The sequence below is a fragment of the Peromyscus maniculatus genome, chromosome 20 (assembly GCF_049852395.1).
Source record: "Peromyscus maniculatus bairdii isolate BWxNUB_F1_BW_parent chromosome 20, HU_Pman_BW_mat_3.1, whole genome shotgun sequence".
NCBI classification, from domain to species: Eukaryota; Metazoa; Chordata; class Mammalia; order Rodentia; family Cricetidae; genus Peromyscus; species Peromyscus maniculatus.
The window spans coordinates 71,295,278-71,310,905 of NC_134871.1; the positions used below are offsets into that span (position 1 = coordinate 71,295,278).

At 51.7% G+C, this 15,628-nt stretch overlaps 1 protein-coding gene across 1 annotated transcript; it reads left to right on the plus strand.

Moving 5' to 3' along the window:
- Positions 1-1,823: 1,823 nt before the first annotated feature.
- On the plus strand, positions 1,824-7,842 carry LOC102907346 (keratin, type II cuticular Hb6). Its single transcript, XM_042264681.2, has 9 exons — positions 1,824-2,192; positions 2,848-3,056; positions 3,743-3,803; positions 4,564-4,659; positions 4,826-4,990; positions 5,236-5,361; positions 5,642-5,862; positions 7,496-7,527; positions 7,661-7,842. The coding sequence occupies exons 1-9, from the start codon at positions 1,824-1,826 to the stop codon at positions 7,837-7,839; spliced, it is 1,458 nt and encodes a 485-aa protein (XP_042120615.1). The 3' UTR covers positions 7,840-7,842.
- The last annotated feature ends 7,786 nt before the right edge of the window (positions 7,843-15,628 follow it).

Sequence of the window (15,628 nt, forward strand, 5' to 3'; positions counted from 1 at the left end):
TACACCCACAACAGCAACAGCACAACAACAACAATCCACATCTATCTGTGCCCTTGGTGTGTATCAGGCTCAGACCTAAGTGCTTAGCATAGATTAATTATTTAATCCTTAAAACAACTTTACGAGGTAGGTGCTAGTATTTATCCTCATCTTACAAATCATAATGGAGGCTCAGAGATGCTGAGTGGCTGACTAGAGTTACCCAGTAGCGTGGTGGAGCTAGGATTTGAAACTAGGCACTTTGGAATCCGGATCTGTGCCCTCAACTGGTATAACATGTATTTCTACTTTTTAAGAATTACAGCTCCAGAAGGAATAATTTTATGCAATGACAGAACCACATATGTCTGAACTAGAAGGTCAGGGCACAGTAGTGAGGCAAGAAAAGCAAAGATGCCCTCTGTTCTACTCTGGATGCTTTTGTTCTGGTCTGTTCTGTGACTGAGAAATGATGGCTATTCCCCTTAGTGGGTAACAACATGAACTCAGGAAAAGCACTGCCCAGAGCAACTGGAAAAGATTGGGGGGGGGCAGCCTACCACAGTGTGCTCTGGGATTTACCAAGCCTATACACTCACATCTCTTTTTCACACTTCCAGGACAGTCAGGGGAGCAAAGCCACAGCCTGCTTCCTAGCAGAGTAAAACATCTGCTTCCATCAGGTCATGTAGAGCTGGTCAGGGCAGTGTTCTGGCCCTACCCAGCTCTTGTGAGCTCAAAGCTTGTACTGGATGGGCATCATCAGATGGCATAGTTGTGTGTTAGTGCCTATCAAAGCTACTGGTAGGCTGACGTGCAAAGCAGAAGGTCATGGGGGGTGTCACAGTGTGGGAAACAGTGGGGACTTGAGTGACAGTTGGAGGTGACATGTTTTCTTCATGTCACCTTACTGGTTTTCATATCCCAAGACAAATACTGTGTAGATACATTACAGTGAGGCCACCCCCTGCCTTGGATGACATAGGATCCTGAGGTGAAATGAAGACATTTTGATCCTTGTTTTAGGCTTTCCTGGGGCCAGTCAGCCAGTATGTACCCCTAGGGCTTGGGGAGACTGAAGGAAGATACTCTCTTGGTTCAGGCCAGCTAAGATGGGCCAGGGATAATCTATGTCCATAGATGAGTGTGTGTGTGTGTGTGTGTGTGTGTGTGTGTGTGTGTGTGTGTGTGTGTAACATAGACATGAAGTGTGTGAAATTGTGTGTGTGAAGGGCCACACGAGGAGGGAGGAGAGGAGGAGCCAGTGGGGCCAGGGGATGGAGGAGGGAGAAGATAACTAACAGAGGTTGTGCAGATAGGGGGCCTTAGGAGGCACAGAAGAGAGCCACCCTGGAGAGGAATCCCTCTTAGTACCCCAGTCTGATGCCATTGGTCTCCCTAGCCCGGTTAGGTCAGGACCACGGACAGCGGTGCCGACCTTTTCTAGTTCAGTCAACAGCTCAGCCCCTTCTCCATTTTCCTGGCAACCTGAATCACCTACCCTGTCTCTCCACCTCTGTTTCTGAGTACTGGGCACATGAGCAGAGGATGGAGTAGGTGAGCTGGCCCTTTGAAGAAGAAAATTGGACAGTTTAGGGTAAAGGACCATAAACATCTGGCTGCAACTGGGCACCAATTAAGCACATTTAAGGAGGAGCTGCAGCAGCTAAACAAGCCAAGCTCATAAAGGCATCTAATTGCTCCAGACCACGTGCTCACAGTCAGGGTCCCCACGTATATAAAAGGCCAACAGAATCTAAAGAGGTAAACACCCGAGTCCACGTCCACTGTATCCTCCACTTGGACGTCTCCAGTCTCACAGTCTCCCTTCTCCCCAAATAACCATGACTTGTGGATCCTACTGTGGTGGCCGCGCCTTCAGCTGCGCCTCAGCCTGCGGGCCCAGGCCTGGCCGCTGCTGCATCTCCGCAGCTCCCTACCGCGGCATCTCCTGCTACCGCGGACTCTCTGGGGGCTTCGGAAGCCGCAGCATCTGCGGGGCCTTCCGCTCCGGCTCCTGTGGACGCAGCTTCGGATACCGCTCTGGAGGCGTCTGCGGGCCCACACCCCCCTGCATCACCACAGTCTCTGTCAATGAGAGCCTGCTCACACCCCTCAACCTGGAGATCGACCCCAATGCTCAGTGTGTGAAGCATGAGGAGAAGGAACAGATCAAGTGTCTCAACAGCAAGTTTGCCGCCTTCATCGACAAGGTGGGTGTCCTGGACCAGCCCCTTCCTGGAGCCCACCATAGGCATGGCCGAGGCTGAACACTGAGGGGCACAGGAGGCAGAAAGACCTCATATTGAACTCCTGGTTTCAAGGGACAGGTGTGTCCAGATGGGCACACTAAGAACACACAGGGATCTTCTGCCAGTCCTGAGAAGTAGGGCTGGTGGCCAGGCTGCCCTGGACACAAGCTGACTGCAGGGAGGTCCAGGGGACTGCAGCGTGGTGCTCTGGGCAGCCCAAAGAGGAAAGTTGCACTGGAGCTGACAGGAAGGGATGTGGACTGCTGGGGGAGGGGCAGAGGCCAGCCTAGTTAGCTCCCCCAAAGGGCCTGTGACACTGTCTCCCTGGCTCCATGCCAGTGCCTCATCCTGGGATGCGAATGTGGGTGCTCTGCTTGTGGGGGCTCCTGCCTCCCTAGTTTCAGAGGAGAGTACCAAGCCCAGCATGGGGCACCGAAGTGGCCACCTGCATCTGTGAGCGTGGGCACTGCACCGGTCCCTTGTGCTCTCCAAGTGGGAAAGCTGAGGCAGGGCCAAGATAAGGGAATGGAGAGCTGGACTCCTTCTCAGAGCCCTCCACCTCCTCTCCACCATCACCCCAGATCTGCCCCTGAACCCCTTCTCACTCCCATGGCAGGTGCGCTTCCTGGAGCAGCAGAACAAGCTGCTGGAGACCAAGTGGCAGTTCTACCAGAACCGCAAGTGCTGTGAGAGCAACGTGGAGCCGCTGTTCGAGGGCTACATCGAGACCCTGAGGAGGGAGGCTGAGTGTGTGGAGGCTGACAGCGGGAGGCTGGCTGCTGAGCTCAACCATGCCCAGGAAACCATGGAGGGCTACAAGAAGAGGTAAAAAGGCCTGGTGTGGTGCTGGCATACGATGTGTCTTATGTCAAAAGCCAGGGCACAGACAGCAAAAGTCTAGCCAGGCTGAGGGCATTGTGGGATCTTGCCGTCCATGCAGTATCTGTACAGATGCTCCCTGGAGAGAATTGGAGAGTATCATTGAACTACTTCTGCCTCAGCCTTTACTTTTGCCTCAGCTTCCCTCCGGAGACTGAGACCAACTCCTCTGCCTTCTCTGGGAAAGGACAGTCCCAGGACCCCCACCCACACTTTCTGACTTTGATTCCCCCACCCCCGGCACTGAGGCCCCTGAGCAGATTCAGCCCACAGAAGCAGGAGGGCCAGGTCCCATGCTCATCTCTCTCCCTGACTTGGGTACTCAGCCCTTGGACTCTGGGTCTAGTCAGCAGCTGGGCTGGGACTGACCTTCAAGTGAGGGGAGGTTGGAGCTAGCTGCAGTCCCCAAGACCCCATCCACTCCCAGATTGGGGATAAACCCTCCTTTCCTTCCTGGGGTGACTTCGGAACAGCACCGAGAGGTTCCTTTACAGCCTGATTCCACTCCCAGACAGCCCAGCTTCCTACAGAAAGCCCTGGCAGGGCCAGGGGCGGCAAGGGCTCTTCTATGGCACTCCCTGGCAAGGAGTGTAGGGTTCCTCACACTGTCTCCTTTCCCTTTTCTGTCCTAGGTACGAGGAGGAAGTTTCTCTGAGAGCCACAGCTGAGAATGAGTTTGTGGCTCTGAAGAAGGCAAGTAGCATTGGTGTGGGAGGCATGGATACCGGAAGGACACACTATGCTTGTGGTGACCCCAAGGCTTAACCTCTGCAGGGGTTGTGACCTTCCCACATCAAGATGGGAAAATTCTCAGAGAGGTGTCCCAGCGAATGTTATACCCAGGGCTGTGACAAAGGGCTGTTGGGAAGGCGGTAGCCAACTGGAATGTTGGTACTAGCGGAGGGCTAGTGGTTCCACCGCCACGGAGCCATGGATCAGTTTGGAATGTCTGTTCGTTCCTGCCCTGATGCCCCTATTGACCTTAGTGTGCCTTTCCCTGCTTCTAGGGTGTAAGTTGGGGTGCCAGCAGCCACAGGGCTTCATTCGGTCCATTGAAAAATATCGTGGTCTACATCCCATTCTACAGTCTGACCAGAGTGTTAGGACCTCAGCCAGTGTGTACAGGATGATAGGGTCACTCGGAGTGGCCAGATGCCCTCTTGATGCCTTGCTAGTTCAGGTCAGGGTCAGTTGGCTGATCTGGGAGCCAATGGGAAGCTCTTTAGAATAGAATGGGATCAAAGAGCGAGAAGAGGGAAGGTGTCTTGGGTGGCTGAGAGGCAGGGACTCTCCAGTCCTGAGAAGCTGCCAAGTGCATGCTGGGAATTGGGGGCTGAGATGACTTGCACACAGGAATCTTTTCCCACTGTGTTGCATGGGATGTATGAAGAGAGAGAGGACTTTAGGAAATGATCAACCAAGTGATTCTGGCTCACACACCCCTCTTTCCCAGGATGTGGACTGTGCCTATCTGCGCAAATCAGACCTGGAGGCCAACGTGGAGGCACTGACCCAGGAGATTGACTTCCTGAGGAGACTGTATGAGGAGGTGAGGGCAGCAGCCAGGATAAAAGCCTGGCAAGTAAACTGAAGACAGTCATTCCATGGCTGTGAAGTCCTGTGTGGACCAGGGGAGGTCTGAGAGGCTTGCACAGGTATGTGGGGATAGACTGAATTTTCAACAAGCTTTTGACTGCTGTTCCCTCCTCCTGCAGGAGATCCGAATCCTCCATGCCCACATCTCAGACACCTCTGTCATCGTCAAGATGGACAACAGCCGGGACCTGAACATGGACTGCATCGTGGCTGAGATCAAGGCTCAGTATGATGACATTGCCACCCGCAGCCGGGCAGAGGCCGAGTCCTGGTACCGCACCAAGGTGAGTGGTGACACACCTGTCCTTAGACACTACAGTGGGAAGGACTCCAGGATCTATCAGAAAATGTTTCATGCACCCCAAGAATCGCAAGAAGATTGCAGACATCTCTCAGTAGAGGAGGCAGCCCTGGCTGAGCACTGTGCTGCTGTGCATCTTGCACATCTTGCACACTCAGTGGTGGTGTGCACACTGGGTCGATGTTGCATCCTGTGCCTCATGGGCATCTCTGCTTCCCCCATCCCCAGTGTGAGGAGATGAAGGCCACAGTGATCCGTCACGGGGAGACCCTGCGTCGCACGAGGGAGGAGATCAATGAGCTGAACCGCATCAACCAGAGGCTGACAGCCGAGATTGAGAACGCCAAGTGCCAGGTATGTAGGGGTCAGCTGTGCTGAGACCAGGGAGGCTGGGTGCCTCCTCAGTGCCATAGGGCCAGCATGTGCCCTGCTTGATCTTACCATTTGGTATACTTCCTGTGTATGTGAACAGAATCCTGACCACGGTCACTCTGATTGAACCACATCTATAAAGAAAAATTTCTTATTTGAGGGTGAAGGATGTTTCCCAGCTGGTAGCAGACTAGATACATGCAGGTAATATATAGAGCAATCCAGGGACCATAAGTGATCTCATTCTCTTCTGTGTCCTCAGAACACCAAGCTGGAGGCTGCAGTGACCCAGTCTGAGCAGCAGGGAGAGGCCGCCCTCACCGATGCCCGCTGCAAGCTGGCTGAGCTGGAGGCTGCCCTGCAGAAGGCCAAGCAGGACATGGCCTGCCTGCTCAAGGAGTACCAGGAGGTGATGAACTCCAAGCTGGGGCTGGACATCGAGATCGCCACCTACAGGCGCCTGCTGGAGGGCGAGGAGCACAGGTGGGTCCAGTAGCTCTTGACTGTCCCAACCCTTCTTGGGTCCTCAGCATTGAGCCTCAAACCTAGGGTTCTCATCAATCTTCGCTTCATCATCTCATCATCCTGCACAAGCATAGGAAATCTGTGTAAGTCCTTTAACCTTGATCTAGCTCCATCTCACTTCCTCAGCTGACCTGTCTCTGAGGTTGTCTACAGGAAGTACTGAGTTTTGCTCCCTTGAGGCCTAGCTGAGTCCATTCCTAGGGTGATGTTTCTTCTTTCCCCATCATGATCTGCATGTATTCTCAGGACCCCATCTTCTTTCCTAACCTGGCCCTGGCCAGCTCCACTCCACCCTTGGGAATTCAGGTTTATCTTATAATAGCAGCTTGTGGTAGCTAGCAGATTCCACCACCTCCTGCTTAGATATTTGGCAATGAGTGCCCTAAAGTGATCTCCCATTGCAGTTCGGAGTGCGGTATGGACAGCAGAGGAACTTGGTTAGTTTTCACTAGTCAGAGTTGGATACTGGTGGAAGAACTTCTGGTCATTCTGCCTTCTTGTGGTGGAGGACCCCTTACAACCCAAGACCTTAAAGACCCCACTCTAAACCAAGATCTCATCTTGCACTCTTGCTTTCTGTCTCCTGGTCAGTCATTGGTCGTATCCAGAGCTGCTTTTTGTGTGTAGCCAGCCCCCAGGGCAGCACACAGATGGAGAATCATGTGTACCGGGGACATGGGGACACAGACTTGGTCCCTGGAAGTCCGTGTGGTTACACAAAGAGACCCCCCAACACAGTGACGTAGCTTGGGAAGCCCAGAGGCACAGGGGGATAGGACCTGGGGATCTGGACGTCGGAGAAAGATATAGGCAGAGCATCGGGAAGGGAACCATAGCTCCTCCAACACATGGGGTGGAGAGAAGCAGTTACTCAGGAGACCAGAGAGGGCCGGTTGCGGGATCTGAGGCCGAGTTTGCCAGCTCTTGGCCATTGCCTGTTCAAGGCAATTCTGTTTGGTGCCCTTCTGGGAGATAATGCCAAGTGGACAGGAGATACAGGCCAGGTGGGGCTGGAGTTTTAGCTCTTCACTGCCATTAGTCTGTGAGTTCCCAAGGAGACAGCTGCTGTAAGTGGTTCCAAGCGGGCTCTGGGTTTCCAGTACCTATTTCTTCACAGGGAGTCATGTGTGATGACAGGCGTTGTTTCCAGAAACGGGGGCAAAAAGTCCTGGCTTCCTTTAGGCCCACATTGCCATGATGGCAATCAGACAGGATTTAGAAGGTCACGTCTGGTCCCCTGGAATGCACTCGCAACTCAGAACCAACAGGACAACAGCAGCCAGTGCTTTCCCACGCGTGTCTAGGTCTATTTGTCCCCACGGGAGCGATGGATTATTCTGGGTCAGGGGGAGACCTAGACCCCACTGGGGAGGCTAAAACTCAGGGTGCACAGAGAACAGCGTGGTGAGATGGAGGACATGCCTTGCCTTCCGAACTCACGTAGTACCCCCAGGCTTACCCCCGGTTCCTGGTTTCTCGGTCTCTCCCACACACCGTTTCCCTAGGGCAAGAGCCTAGGAGGGCCCACGATGTCCCCTGCCCCATGCTTTCCGTGTACTAACAACGTCTGCCTCCTTTTCCTCTCCCACAGGCTGTGTGAGGGCGTTGGCTCCGTGAATGTGTGTAAGTAATCCCAGCCTTCCCCTTCCCTGCGGGGTGGAGCGAGCCTTTGGGGGCGGGAACACACGCGCTTGCTGCAGAGCCGCCTGGCCGTGGCCGTGCCTGACGCGGTCTCCCGTGTTCTCCCCGCTTCCAGGCGTGAGCAGCTCCCGCGGTGGCGTCGTCTGTGGCGATCTCTGTGTCTCCGGTACTGGCCCTGCTGTCAACACCAGAGTGTGCAGCGCCCCCAGCGGTAACGTGGTGGTGGGCACCCCCAATGCCTGCGCCCCCTGCGCCGGGGCGGGCGCCTGCAGCGGAGGCTGTAAGAAGTGCTAGGAAGAAGCCGCACGGCTGCCACCGCCCACTCTGCCCGAAGTGACCGCACAGCGCGACAGTGGCCTCGGCGCCTCCATCTCATCCTGTAGCCTTCTCTAGCTTCTTGCTTTTATTTCCCCTTCTGTTTTTTGCCGGATTCATTGGTCTTAAGATCTTGGAGGATCCGCTGCCCCAGGATCCTCTTTGTCCGCCGGGTCCCTAGCATGATTTTGCCTGGGCACGGAGACAGGGACCAACACGGTTGCTGGCTTTCCTGTCACTCAGCGAGAGACCACGTGACCCAGAGCATCTCCTTCCGGGTCTGCCTGGCAGCCGCTCCCCCCAAACCAGGGACTCGGCGGCGGCGGCCTGCACTTTGGCCTTTGTCTCACTCTGCGTTCCCAATAAACTAATTGCAGCGAATCAAACCTGCGCCTCAGACTCTCCAAAGTTCTGCCTATGACAGGTGCCACCGCCAGAGGTCTCAGGATCCCCCCCCCCCCCCCAGCCACCTGGTGTTTTCAGGAGGCGAAGGCAGCAGTAGGCAGCTCCCATCGCTTGGAGAAATCAGGCCTTGGGGACAGCAAAGGCAGAGTCAAGGCAGAGAGTCTTGTGGGGTGGTCAGTATTCTACCTGAGGTGTTCTGTCTCAGCACTGTGCATCGTGGACTGGGTGACTGTCCCTGAGGTCTCCCTGGACACTTTATTTTGTAGCATCCTTGGCCTCTGTCACTAGATGCAGGCAGTATTTCTCTCCCCTTACTGTGATCAGCAAAGATATCTCTAGACAAGGTGAAATGTCACCCGGGGCTTCTCAGCCACAGTCATTTTGCTTCCCTTCCTTGAAGGGCGTTTCTGGGGTGCCGTGCTTGAGGAAGGACGGTAGTGGGGGGCAGAGGAGAGGAGGAGAGGAACTCCTGGTAGGTCAGGGTCAGAAGACCTGGTATCAGCTGTCACCTGTTGTGTGGGTGAATGAACAAGTTGCTTCCATCCTGAGTGTCCATTTCCTTTGCTGGAGGGTGAGGAGGGGTCACGCCATTCCTAGGGTGGCTCTTGGCTCTCTGAGGAGAAGGGGAAAGGCTTTGTTTCTAGAAGCTCTATCGGATCAGCAGTCCAGTTCCATCTCAAAGGGCAGGTCTCTCATCCTCACCAGACTTTGGCTCTTCACCTGTAAAATGAGACGATGGTGCCTACATTTTTGTGGGAAGAGGGTCACACAGTGATGGCACACGGCAAATCTCTCCAGAGAGGCGTCTTTTTTAAAATTTAAAATAAATGTATTTTCCCTAGTGCCGAGGACCAAACCCATGTCTTTGTACATGTTGACCAAGTGCTCTCCCACTGAGTTATGATCCCAGCCAGGAAGGCTTCAAACACAACTTCCACACACCCCCTGCTTCCTCCTGACCCTGTGGGCTGGCAGGGGAGCTCTTCCTCTTTACCTGGCATCTTTCTGGGTACTGTTCGAGAGAGGTTCTCAGGGCCTCTCTGGTAAGGCTGGTCCTGGTCCTGGCTGCCAGCTGAGAGCTTAGGTAAGGGTTGTCAGCTAGAATATATCAGCGAGGCTCAAATGGGAAGGTAATAACGGGAGCAGAGGAAATTATCACAAATAATTATTAACTACAGCGGAGGACTAGGGGAATGAGGGGTGGCTAGTAAACAGTTAAACAATAAATACAGGAGCTGTAGTGACAGACATGGCTGGGCCTGCCCGGTGGTGTGGCTAACCTTGATTTTCAGTCCATTGGATGGAGAATGACCTAGGGTATTTGCAAAGCACACCTCTGGTTGTGTCTGTGAAGGGGTTTCCAGAGGAAACTAATTAAAGGGGAGCAGACACCCTCTGAATTGGGGGGGCATTGTCCCACAATCTAGAGGACTGGGTATGACAAGGGAGAAAAGGAGGAAGTCTGTGAGTTCTCTGTTCACTGGCCACAGTGAAAAGAGCAGTTCTGCTCCCCCAACATGTTCTCAGTGACAGAGGGAAAAGCCCGCAACATTTAGCCAAAGTAATGCTTTCCTCTTTCACATAGTTTCTCTGAGACATTTATGCTATGGTGTCAAAAGGTCTAATACACTTTGCATGTGTGATGCCCTTGTTTCCATTCAGAGAGAGAGAGAGAGAGAGAGAGAGAGAGAGAGAGAGAGAGAGAACACAGAAACGCACACAGACACTCGGAGCATCCTCTCTGCCCCCCAGTATTAACATCCATTATCTCACTGTAATTAGTTCTTCCCCACATATCTTCCTGAGGACACTCAAGCTCAGCCTGAGGCCTAGCCCCAAAGCCACAGGTTCTTGACTTTGTTACAACAGTACCTCATTACCAGGTACCACATTCTCTGTACTTAGCCCTTATATCATAACTAAACTTCCCAAAGGCAGTTGTTTAAAACACTATTTTTTTTGTGGGGTCAGGTACCTGTTTTCCTTTATGATGCTGGCTTCAGGTGGCTGGAGAGCCCTAAATGCCTTCGCTGAAACGGTTGACATTTGGTGCTGCCAGCTCAGCTGGCAGGATGGTCAGGGCCCTTTCTTCTTCTTCATGGCTTCCTGTTCTCACAAGGCCAGGGCGCAGAAGCCTGGAGGGGCCCTCCCTGGTAAAGAGACCGTAGGGACCAGCCCCAAGTCAAGAGGCTGGGTCTTGAACCCTTTCTGTGGTTTGAATGGCTGTGCTCAGAGAAGGATAGAATTGTTGGGAGCCATATTTGAAGACAGTCTCCTCAGGAGGATGAACTGGAAAAGACATAAATTGTTGGACATTGTGTAGCATTAAACGATGCTGGGACAAGGGCTTCATCCTTTTTGTTACTGTTGCTATGATGGCATTGGAAACATTCCAGCAGGCCTGAAGATATACTACAGAGACTTGTGTCCCTCCTTTTCAGGCTATTGAAACAGTGTTTCCAGAGCAATAGGGATTTCCCAGGAATCTCATGTTCAGATAAGTGAAGTACTCAAGCTGGGCGCCAACCCTGAGGAATTCTGACAACTTGTTGGACAGATTGTGGGAGAGACTGCAGCAGGGTCAGACGGTAGGACGGTACCCCCGCCAACACTGCTTAGTTACGCATGCCTCTAGCTGTCGATTTAAACCTAAACCTCATGCCAGGATCCCAAAGATGGACCGGGGGTGGTCACTGGACTGTTTGTTCCTCTTCCAAATGTAGCATTCTTGGGTAGATCTTCTGTTTTCCACTGTGTATAAGACAAATTATTAAACGGTTTTTATTAATAAAAAACCCAGAGCCAGATATTTAGGTGGCCAAACTTGGCATACCAGAGCTTCCAGGGCAGGCTCCAACCTTAACAGCTCTGCTAATAGCGTGTGATACAGCATCCCTCGCCATCCAACTGAGAAGGTGGAGTGGGGTGGTAGAAAAAGGCCAGGATGCCCAGGCTCTTGTCACAGGGTTGGCAACCAGTACATGTAGTTGAGGGCCCTCACTTCCAGACCCCATATAGTTCACCTACGTCAGCAGTTCTCAACTTTCCTAATGCTGTGACCCTTTAATACAGTTCTTCATGCTGTGGTGACCCCCAACCATAAAATTATTTTCATTGCTATTTCATAGCTATAATTTTGTTACTGTTATGAATCATAATGTAAAAATCTGTGTTTTCCAATGGTCTCAGGCAGCTCCTGGGAAAGGGTTACTCACCTGCCCCAAGGGGGTCACAACCCACAGGTTGAGAACTTCTGACCTGTGTGATGATTGGGGTGATGTTGCCAGCCCACAGGATGCTCAGGCACTCCGGCTAATGCACAGAGCAGAGCAGGAACCAAGGGACAGTTATTTTGATACTGTCCACTACCTGAGCCATCTCATCTCAAGCATGTCAGCACAGAGGCTCTGCCAGGGCATTCCCATTCTTCATTAGAGATGCTGGAAAGCCTGGTCGCCATTGACCCAGCAAGACGATGGGCAAAGATGACAGGAACGAGAAATTTCTCTGTATGAGGAAGCTTTTCGTGGGTGGAGGCTGGGGTGGGGCTGGGGCCAGAGAGCGGAGTGGAAAGCAGATTGGTTCACTTGAAGCTTCCAGGGCATCCTGCAAACCAGTCCCCAGCCTCCCTGAGCCCATGGATTGTCTGTTCCCTCTTCAGCTGATACTCCGTGCCTGCCACATACCTGTCTGCCTGGATAGTTCCTCACAGACAATAACTTTTTCCTTTAAAACAAGCTTCAGGGACTGGGACAAAACCCCCCTCTCTCTCCAGTGTTCCTCCCTCCCTCCCTCCCTCCCTCCCTCCCTCCCTCCCTCCCTCCATCCCTTTCTTTTTTTTTAATTTTAATTTTTTTATTAGGAGATTTTTCTATTCATTTTACATATCAGCCACAGATTCCCCTGTCCTCCCTCCTCCCACCCACCAGTCTTACCCCCCATACCCCTCCATTCCCACCTCCAAGGCAAGATCTTCCTGGGGAGTCAACAGAGCCTGGTACATTCAGTTGAGGCAGGCCCAATCCCCTCCTCCCTTCACCGAAGCTGAGCAAAGTGTCTCAGCATAGGCACTAGGTTCCAAAAAGCTGGCTCATGCACAAAGGACAGGTCCCGGTTCCACTGCCTGGGGACCTCCCAAAGAGTTCAAACTAATCAACCGTTTCACTTATCCAGAGGTCTAGTTCCATGGGGGCTCCTCAGCTATTGGTTCACAGTTCATTTGTTTCCACTAGTTTCCTCCCTTCCTTTCTTTACAGAGTCTCTCACACTGTGGCCCAGGCTAGTCTCAAACTCATAACAACCCTCCTGCCTCAGCTTCCTGAGTGCTGGGATTACAAGTGTGTGCCACCCAAGCTGGCACAAGACAGCCATCTTTAACTCTTCTTCTCTTTACCTGAGTGAACACAGGGACTGTACTTCTTGGGTGATTCTGACGGAGACCCCTGCTTCTCCTTAAGGTCTCAATTCCAGCATTGCTTCTGACTCTGGCTAGTGATCCTCCCGCCCACTTCCTTTTTCTCCCAGCCCTAACACCCAGGGCTCTGCAGAGTCCTTTGTTCCCTCCAAACTCAAAAGCTCCTCCGGGAAGGAGGAGGGAGGCTCATAAGACCAAGGAAGACAGTGAAGACCCAGGCTCAGGAGGCTCCCCAGATTCACAGGCCCTGCCCAAGGCCATAAAGGTGGAACTGACAGGGAGCTTGCCCGAGCTCCAGGATGCCACTCTGTGTGTGTGTGTGTGTGAGCACCGCCCACGCTGGGTGGGTGGGCTCCTTCATGATGCAGCTGCCTTTCAGTCACTCACCCTTCTGTGTGTGTGGATCTCCACACACTCATTGGTTCTTCAAATAGACTTACTTAGAAACATTGCTTTTTTTGTTTTGCTTTTCATCAGTGCCCTATCTAGGTGAATATGCAGACATTTGTCTCCCCAGGAAAAGCCACATAGTAGGTGACTATTGTGACAGGGAGGCAAGCCTGGAGACTCATCATTGGGTCTAAAAGCTGAGACTACGTGCTGCTTGAATTTCTAAATGTCCTTTAAATGAAAACCTAGAGTCAGATACCAGGGTAAAAGCTGAAATATCAGAGAAGCGGAGCAGCCAGCCGCTAGTTCTTACCTCTACGAAATCCTCAGCCTAAGGAGAGTGAGTTCCTGCTTCCTCACACCTTATGCACCTTTCTCTGCCCAGACATCACTTCCTGGGATTAAAGGCATGTGTGCTTCCCAGTACTGGGATTAAAGGCGTGTGCCACCACTGCCTGGCTCTGTTTCCAATGTGACCTTGAACTAACAGAGATCCAGAGGATCTCTGCCCCCTCCCCACATACCTTTATGTCCAATCTAGTGGCTGGCTCTGTCCTCTGATCCTCAGGCAGGTTTATTAGGGTACACAATATGTCACCACATTACAGTGTCAGCCTTGGAGAGGGTAGGAAGAAGGTGACCCTCTGAGTTCTCCCTGTGCTACACTGTGATGCGCCCCCTGAGGTTGCCTGTCCTTAATGTCACCCCCTTAAGTCCTTGGGAAGAAGTATCAGTGTCCCAGAGCAGCTTCCAAGAAGGGAAGAACTGCAAGAGCCCCACAGAGCTTCTGTCCTAGCACTTGCTGGGTGACAAGGACACCCGAGGCCCCGTGGGGAGCAAGTGAAGGGACCAGGAGACCTGAAAGATATTAAGTGGGGGTCAGAGCCAGAATGTGTGTTGGGGGGGGCTAGTATACTCTTCTAGATAGCCTGAGGTCACTTGGAGGGCAGAGAGAGCCATGGTAGATGGGGCTCGTGTTCTGTGGAGGTTCCTACTGCTGTGTGGTGTGAGGAAGCTTCACCTTGCTCCGAATTATGTAAAACGATGGCTTTTGAACTGAGTCTTGCAATGGGTGATTCCATTTTATCAAACAGCAGTTGGCTCTATCTGAAACACTCTGCATCTTGTGTGTGTGTGAAGACACCATCAACTGTCTCGTATCTGACATGAGGCACACACTGATAAATCTCATTTACGTAAGCTACAAAGTGTCACCCACAAACTTATCAGAGTAGATGGAAACACATGGACACATGAGCAGATTAAAACTATATCGGAAAAACCAGGCCTGTGAACTTACCCAACACACTAAGAACAGTGAAGGCCATTCTGTCCATGCAGACCTGACCTCGGAGCTCACCTGACTGTACTGGTGGCAGGTAGGCCTGGCTCTGCACCTCTAACATCTCTCCAGCTGACTTTCTTACCTAATGGCCCATGGCCATCTGCACATGTGTTAGTTCTCTGTGCTCAGTGAGATCTCGGTGAGGTCTGTGGCCTCTTGAACTGTCTGGTAGCCCCTCTGTCACTGACATATGTATTACTGTGTGAATGTGTGTGTCATCTGAGGAGTGACATTAATAACTATTATCGGAATAAAAAGAATCTGAAGCTGGGGGTTGGTGATATGTGTGTGTGTATATATATATATATATATATATATATATATATATATATATATATATATATTCCACTCAGGAAGTGGGGGCAGGAGCATCAGGAGTTCAAGGCCAACTTTGGCTACACAGTGAGTTGGAGACCCATCTGGATGACAGGAGAGCCTGTCTCAAAAAAACCAGTCAACTAACCAACCAATTGTGATTGCCAGTGGCCATACTATTTAGTGGGATCAGAATTACCAGATAAATTGCAGTCAAGAATACTTATATAGCTAATTAATTTACTGCTATTCAATAATTCTAAGCTTGTTGAAAGACACGAGCATTTGTTGTATGGTTTTGTGGTAGGAGGGAGAGAAGCAAGTACTTTGGAGAGCTGTGAATTCAAGGGCAGCCTGGGCCAGGAGGGATGCTGGACAGGACTGTGGCCTCAAAGGGTGCTGCTCTTTGTTGTAGAATATTAGTTAAAGATATGTTGCATGCATTTATGCTGTGGAATATTTGTTCAATGATGCAAAAATGTGTTGCATTCTTTTATGTTGCATTTGTTTAACTCTGTGAAGCTGTGTTACTTTGTCTGCCTAAAACATCTGATTGGTCTAATAAAGAGCTGAATGGCCAATAGCAAGGCAGGAGAAAGGATAGGTAGGGCTGCCAAGAGGAGAGAATAAATAGAGAAGAGAGATGAGGAGGAGCGAGAAGAGGAGAAAAGGAGGAGAGGAAGATGCCAGGGGCCAGCCACACAGCCAGACATGGAATAAAAAGCAGAAAAAAAGATATACAGAAATAGAGAAAGGTAAAATCCCAGAGGCAAAAGGTAGATGGGTTAATTTAAGAAAGGCTGGTTAGAAACAAGCCAAGTTAAGGCCAGGCATTTATAAGTAATAGTAAGTCTCTGTGTGATTATTTGGTAGCTGGGTAGCTGGCCTCCAAACAGCAA

Excerpts from the sequence above, each read along its gene's own strand:
- LOC102907346 (XM_042264681.2), top strand. The coding sequence starts at position 1,824 with ATGACTTGTGGATCCTACTGTGGTGGCCGCGCCTTCAGCTGCGCCTCA. Across the intron at positions 5,362-5,641 it reads TTGAGAACGCCAAGTGCCAG|AACACCAAGCTGGAGGCTGC; the intron begins GTATGTAGGGGT and ends CTGTGTCCTCAG. Across the intron at positions 5,863-7,495 it reads CTGGAGGGCGAGGAGCACAG|GCTGTGTGAGGGCGTTGGCT; the intron begins GTGGGTCCAGTA and ends CCTCTCCCACAG.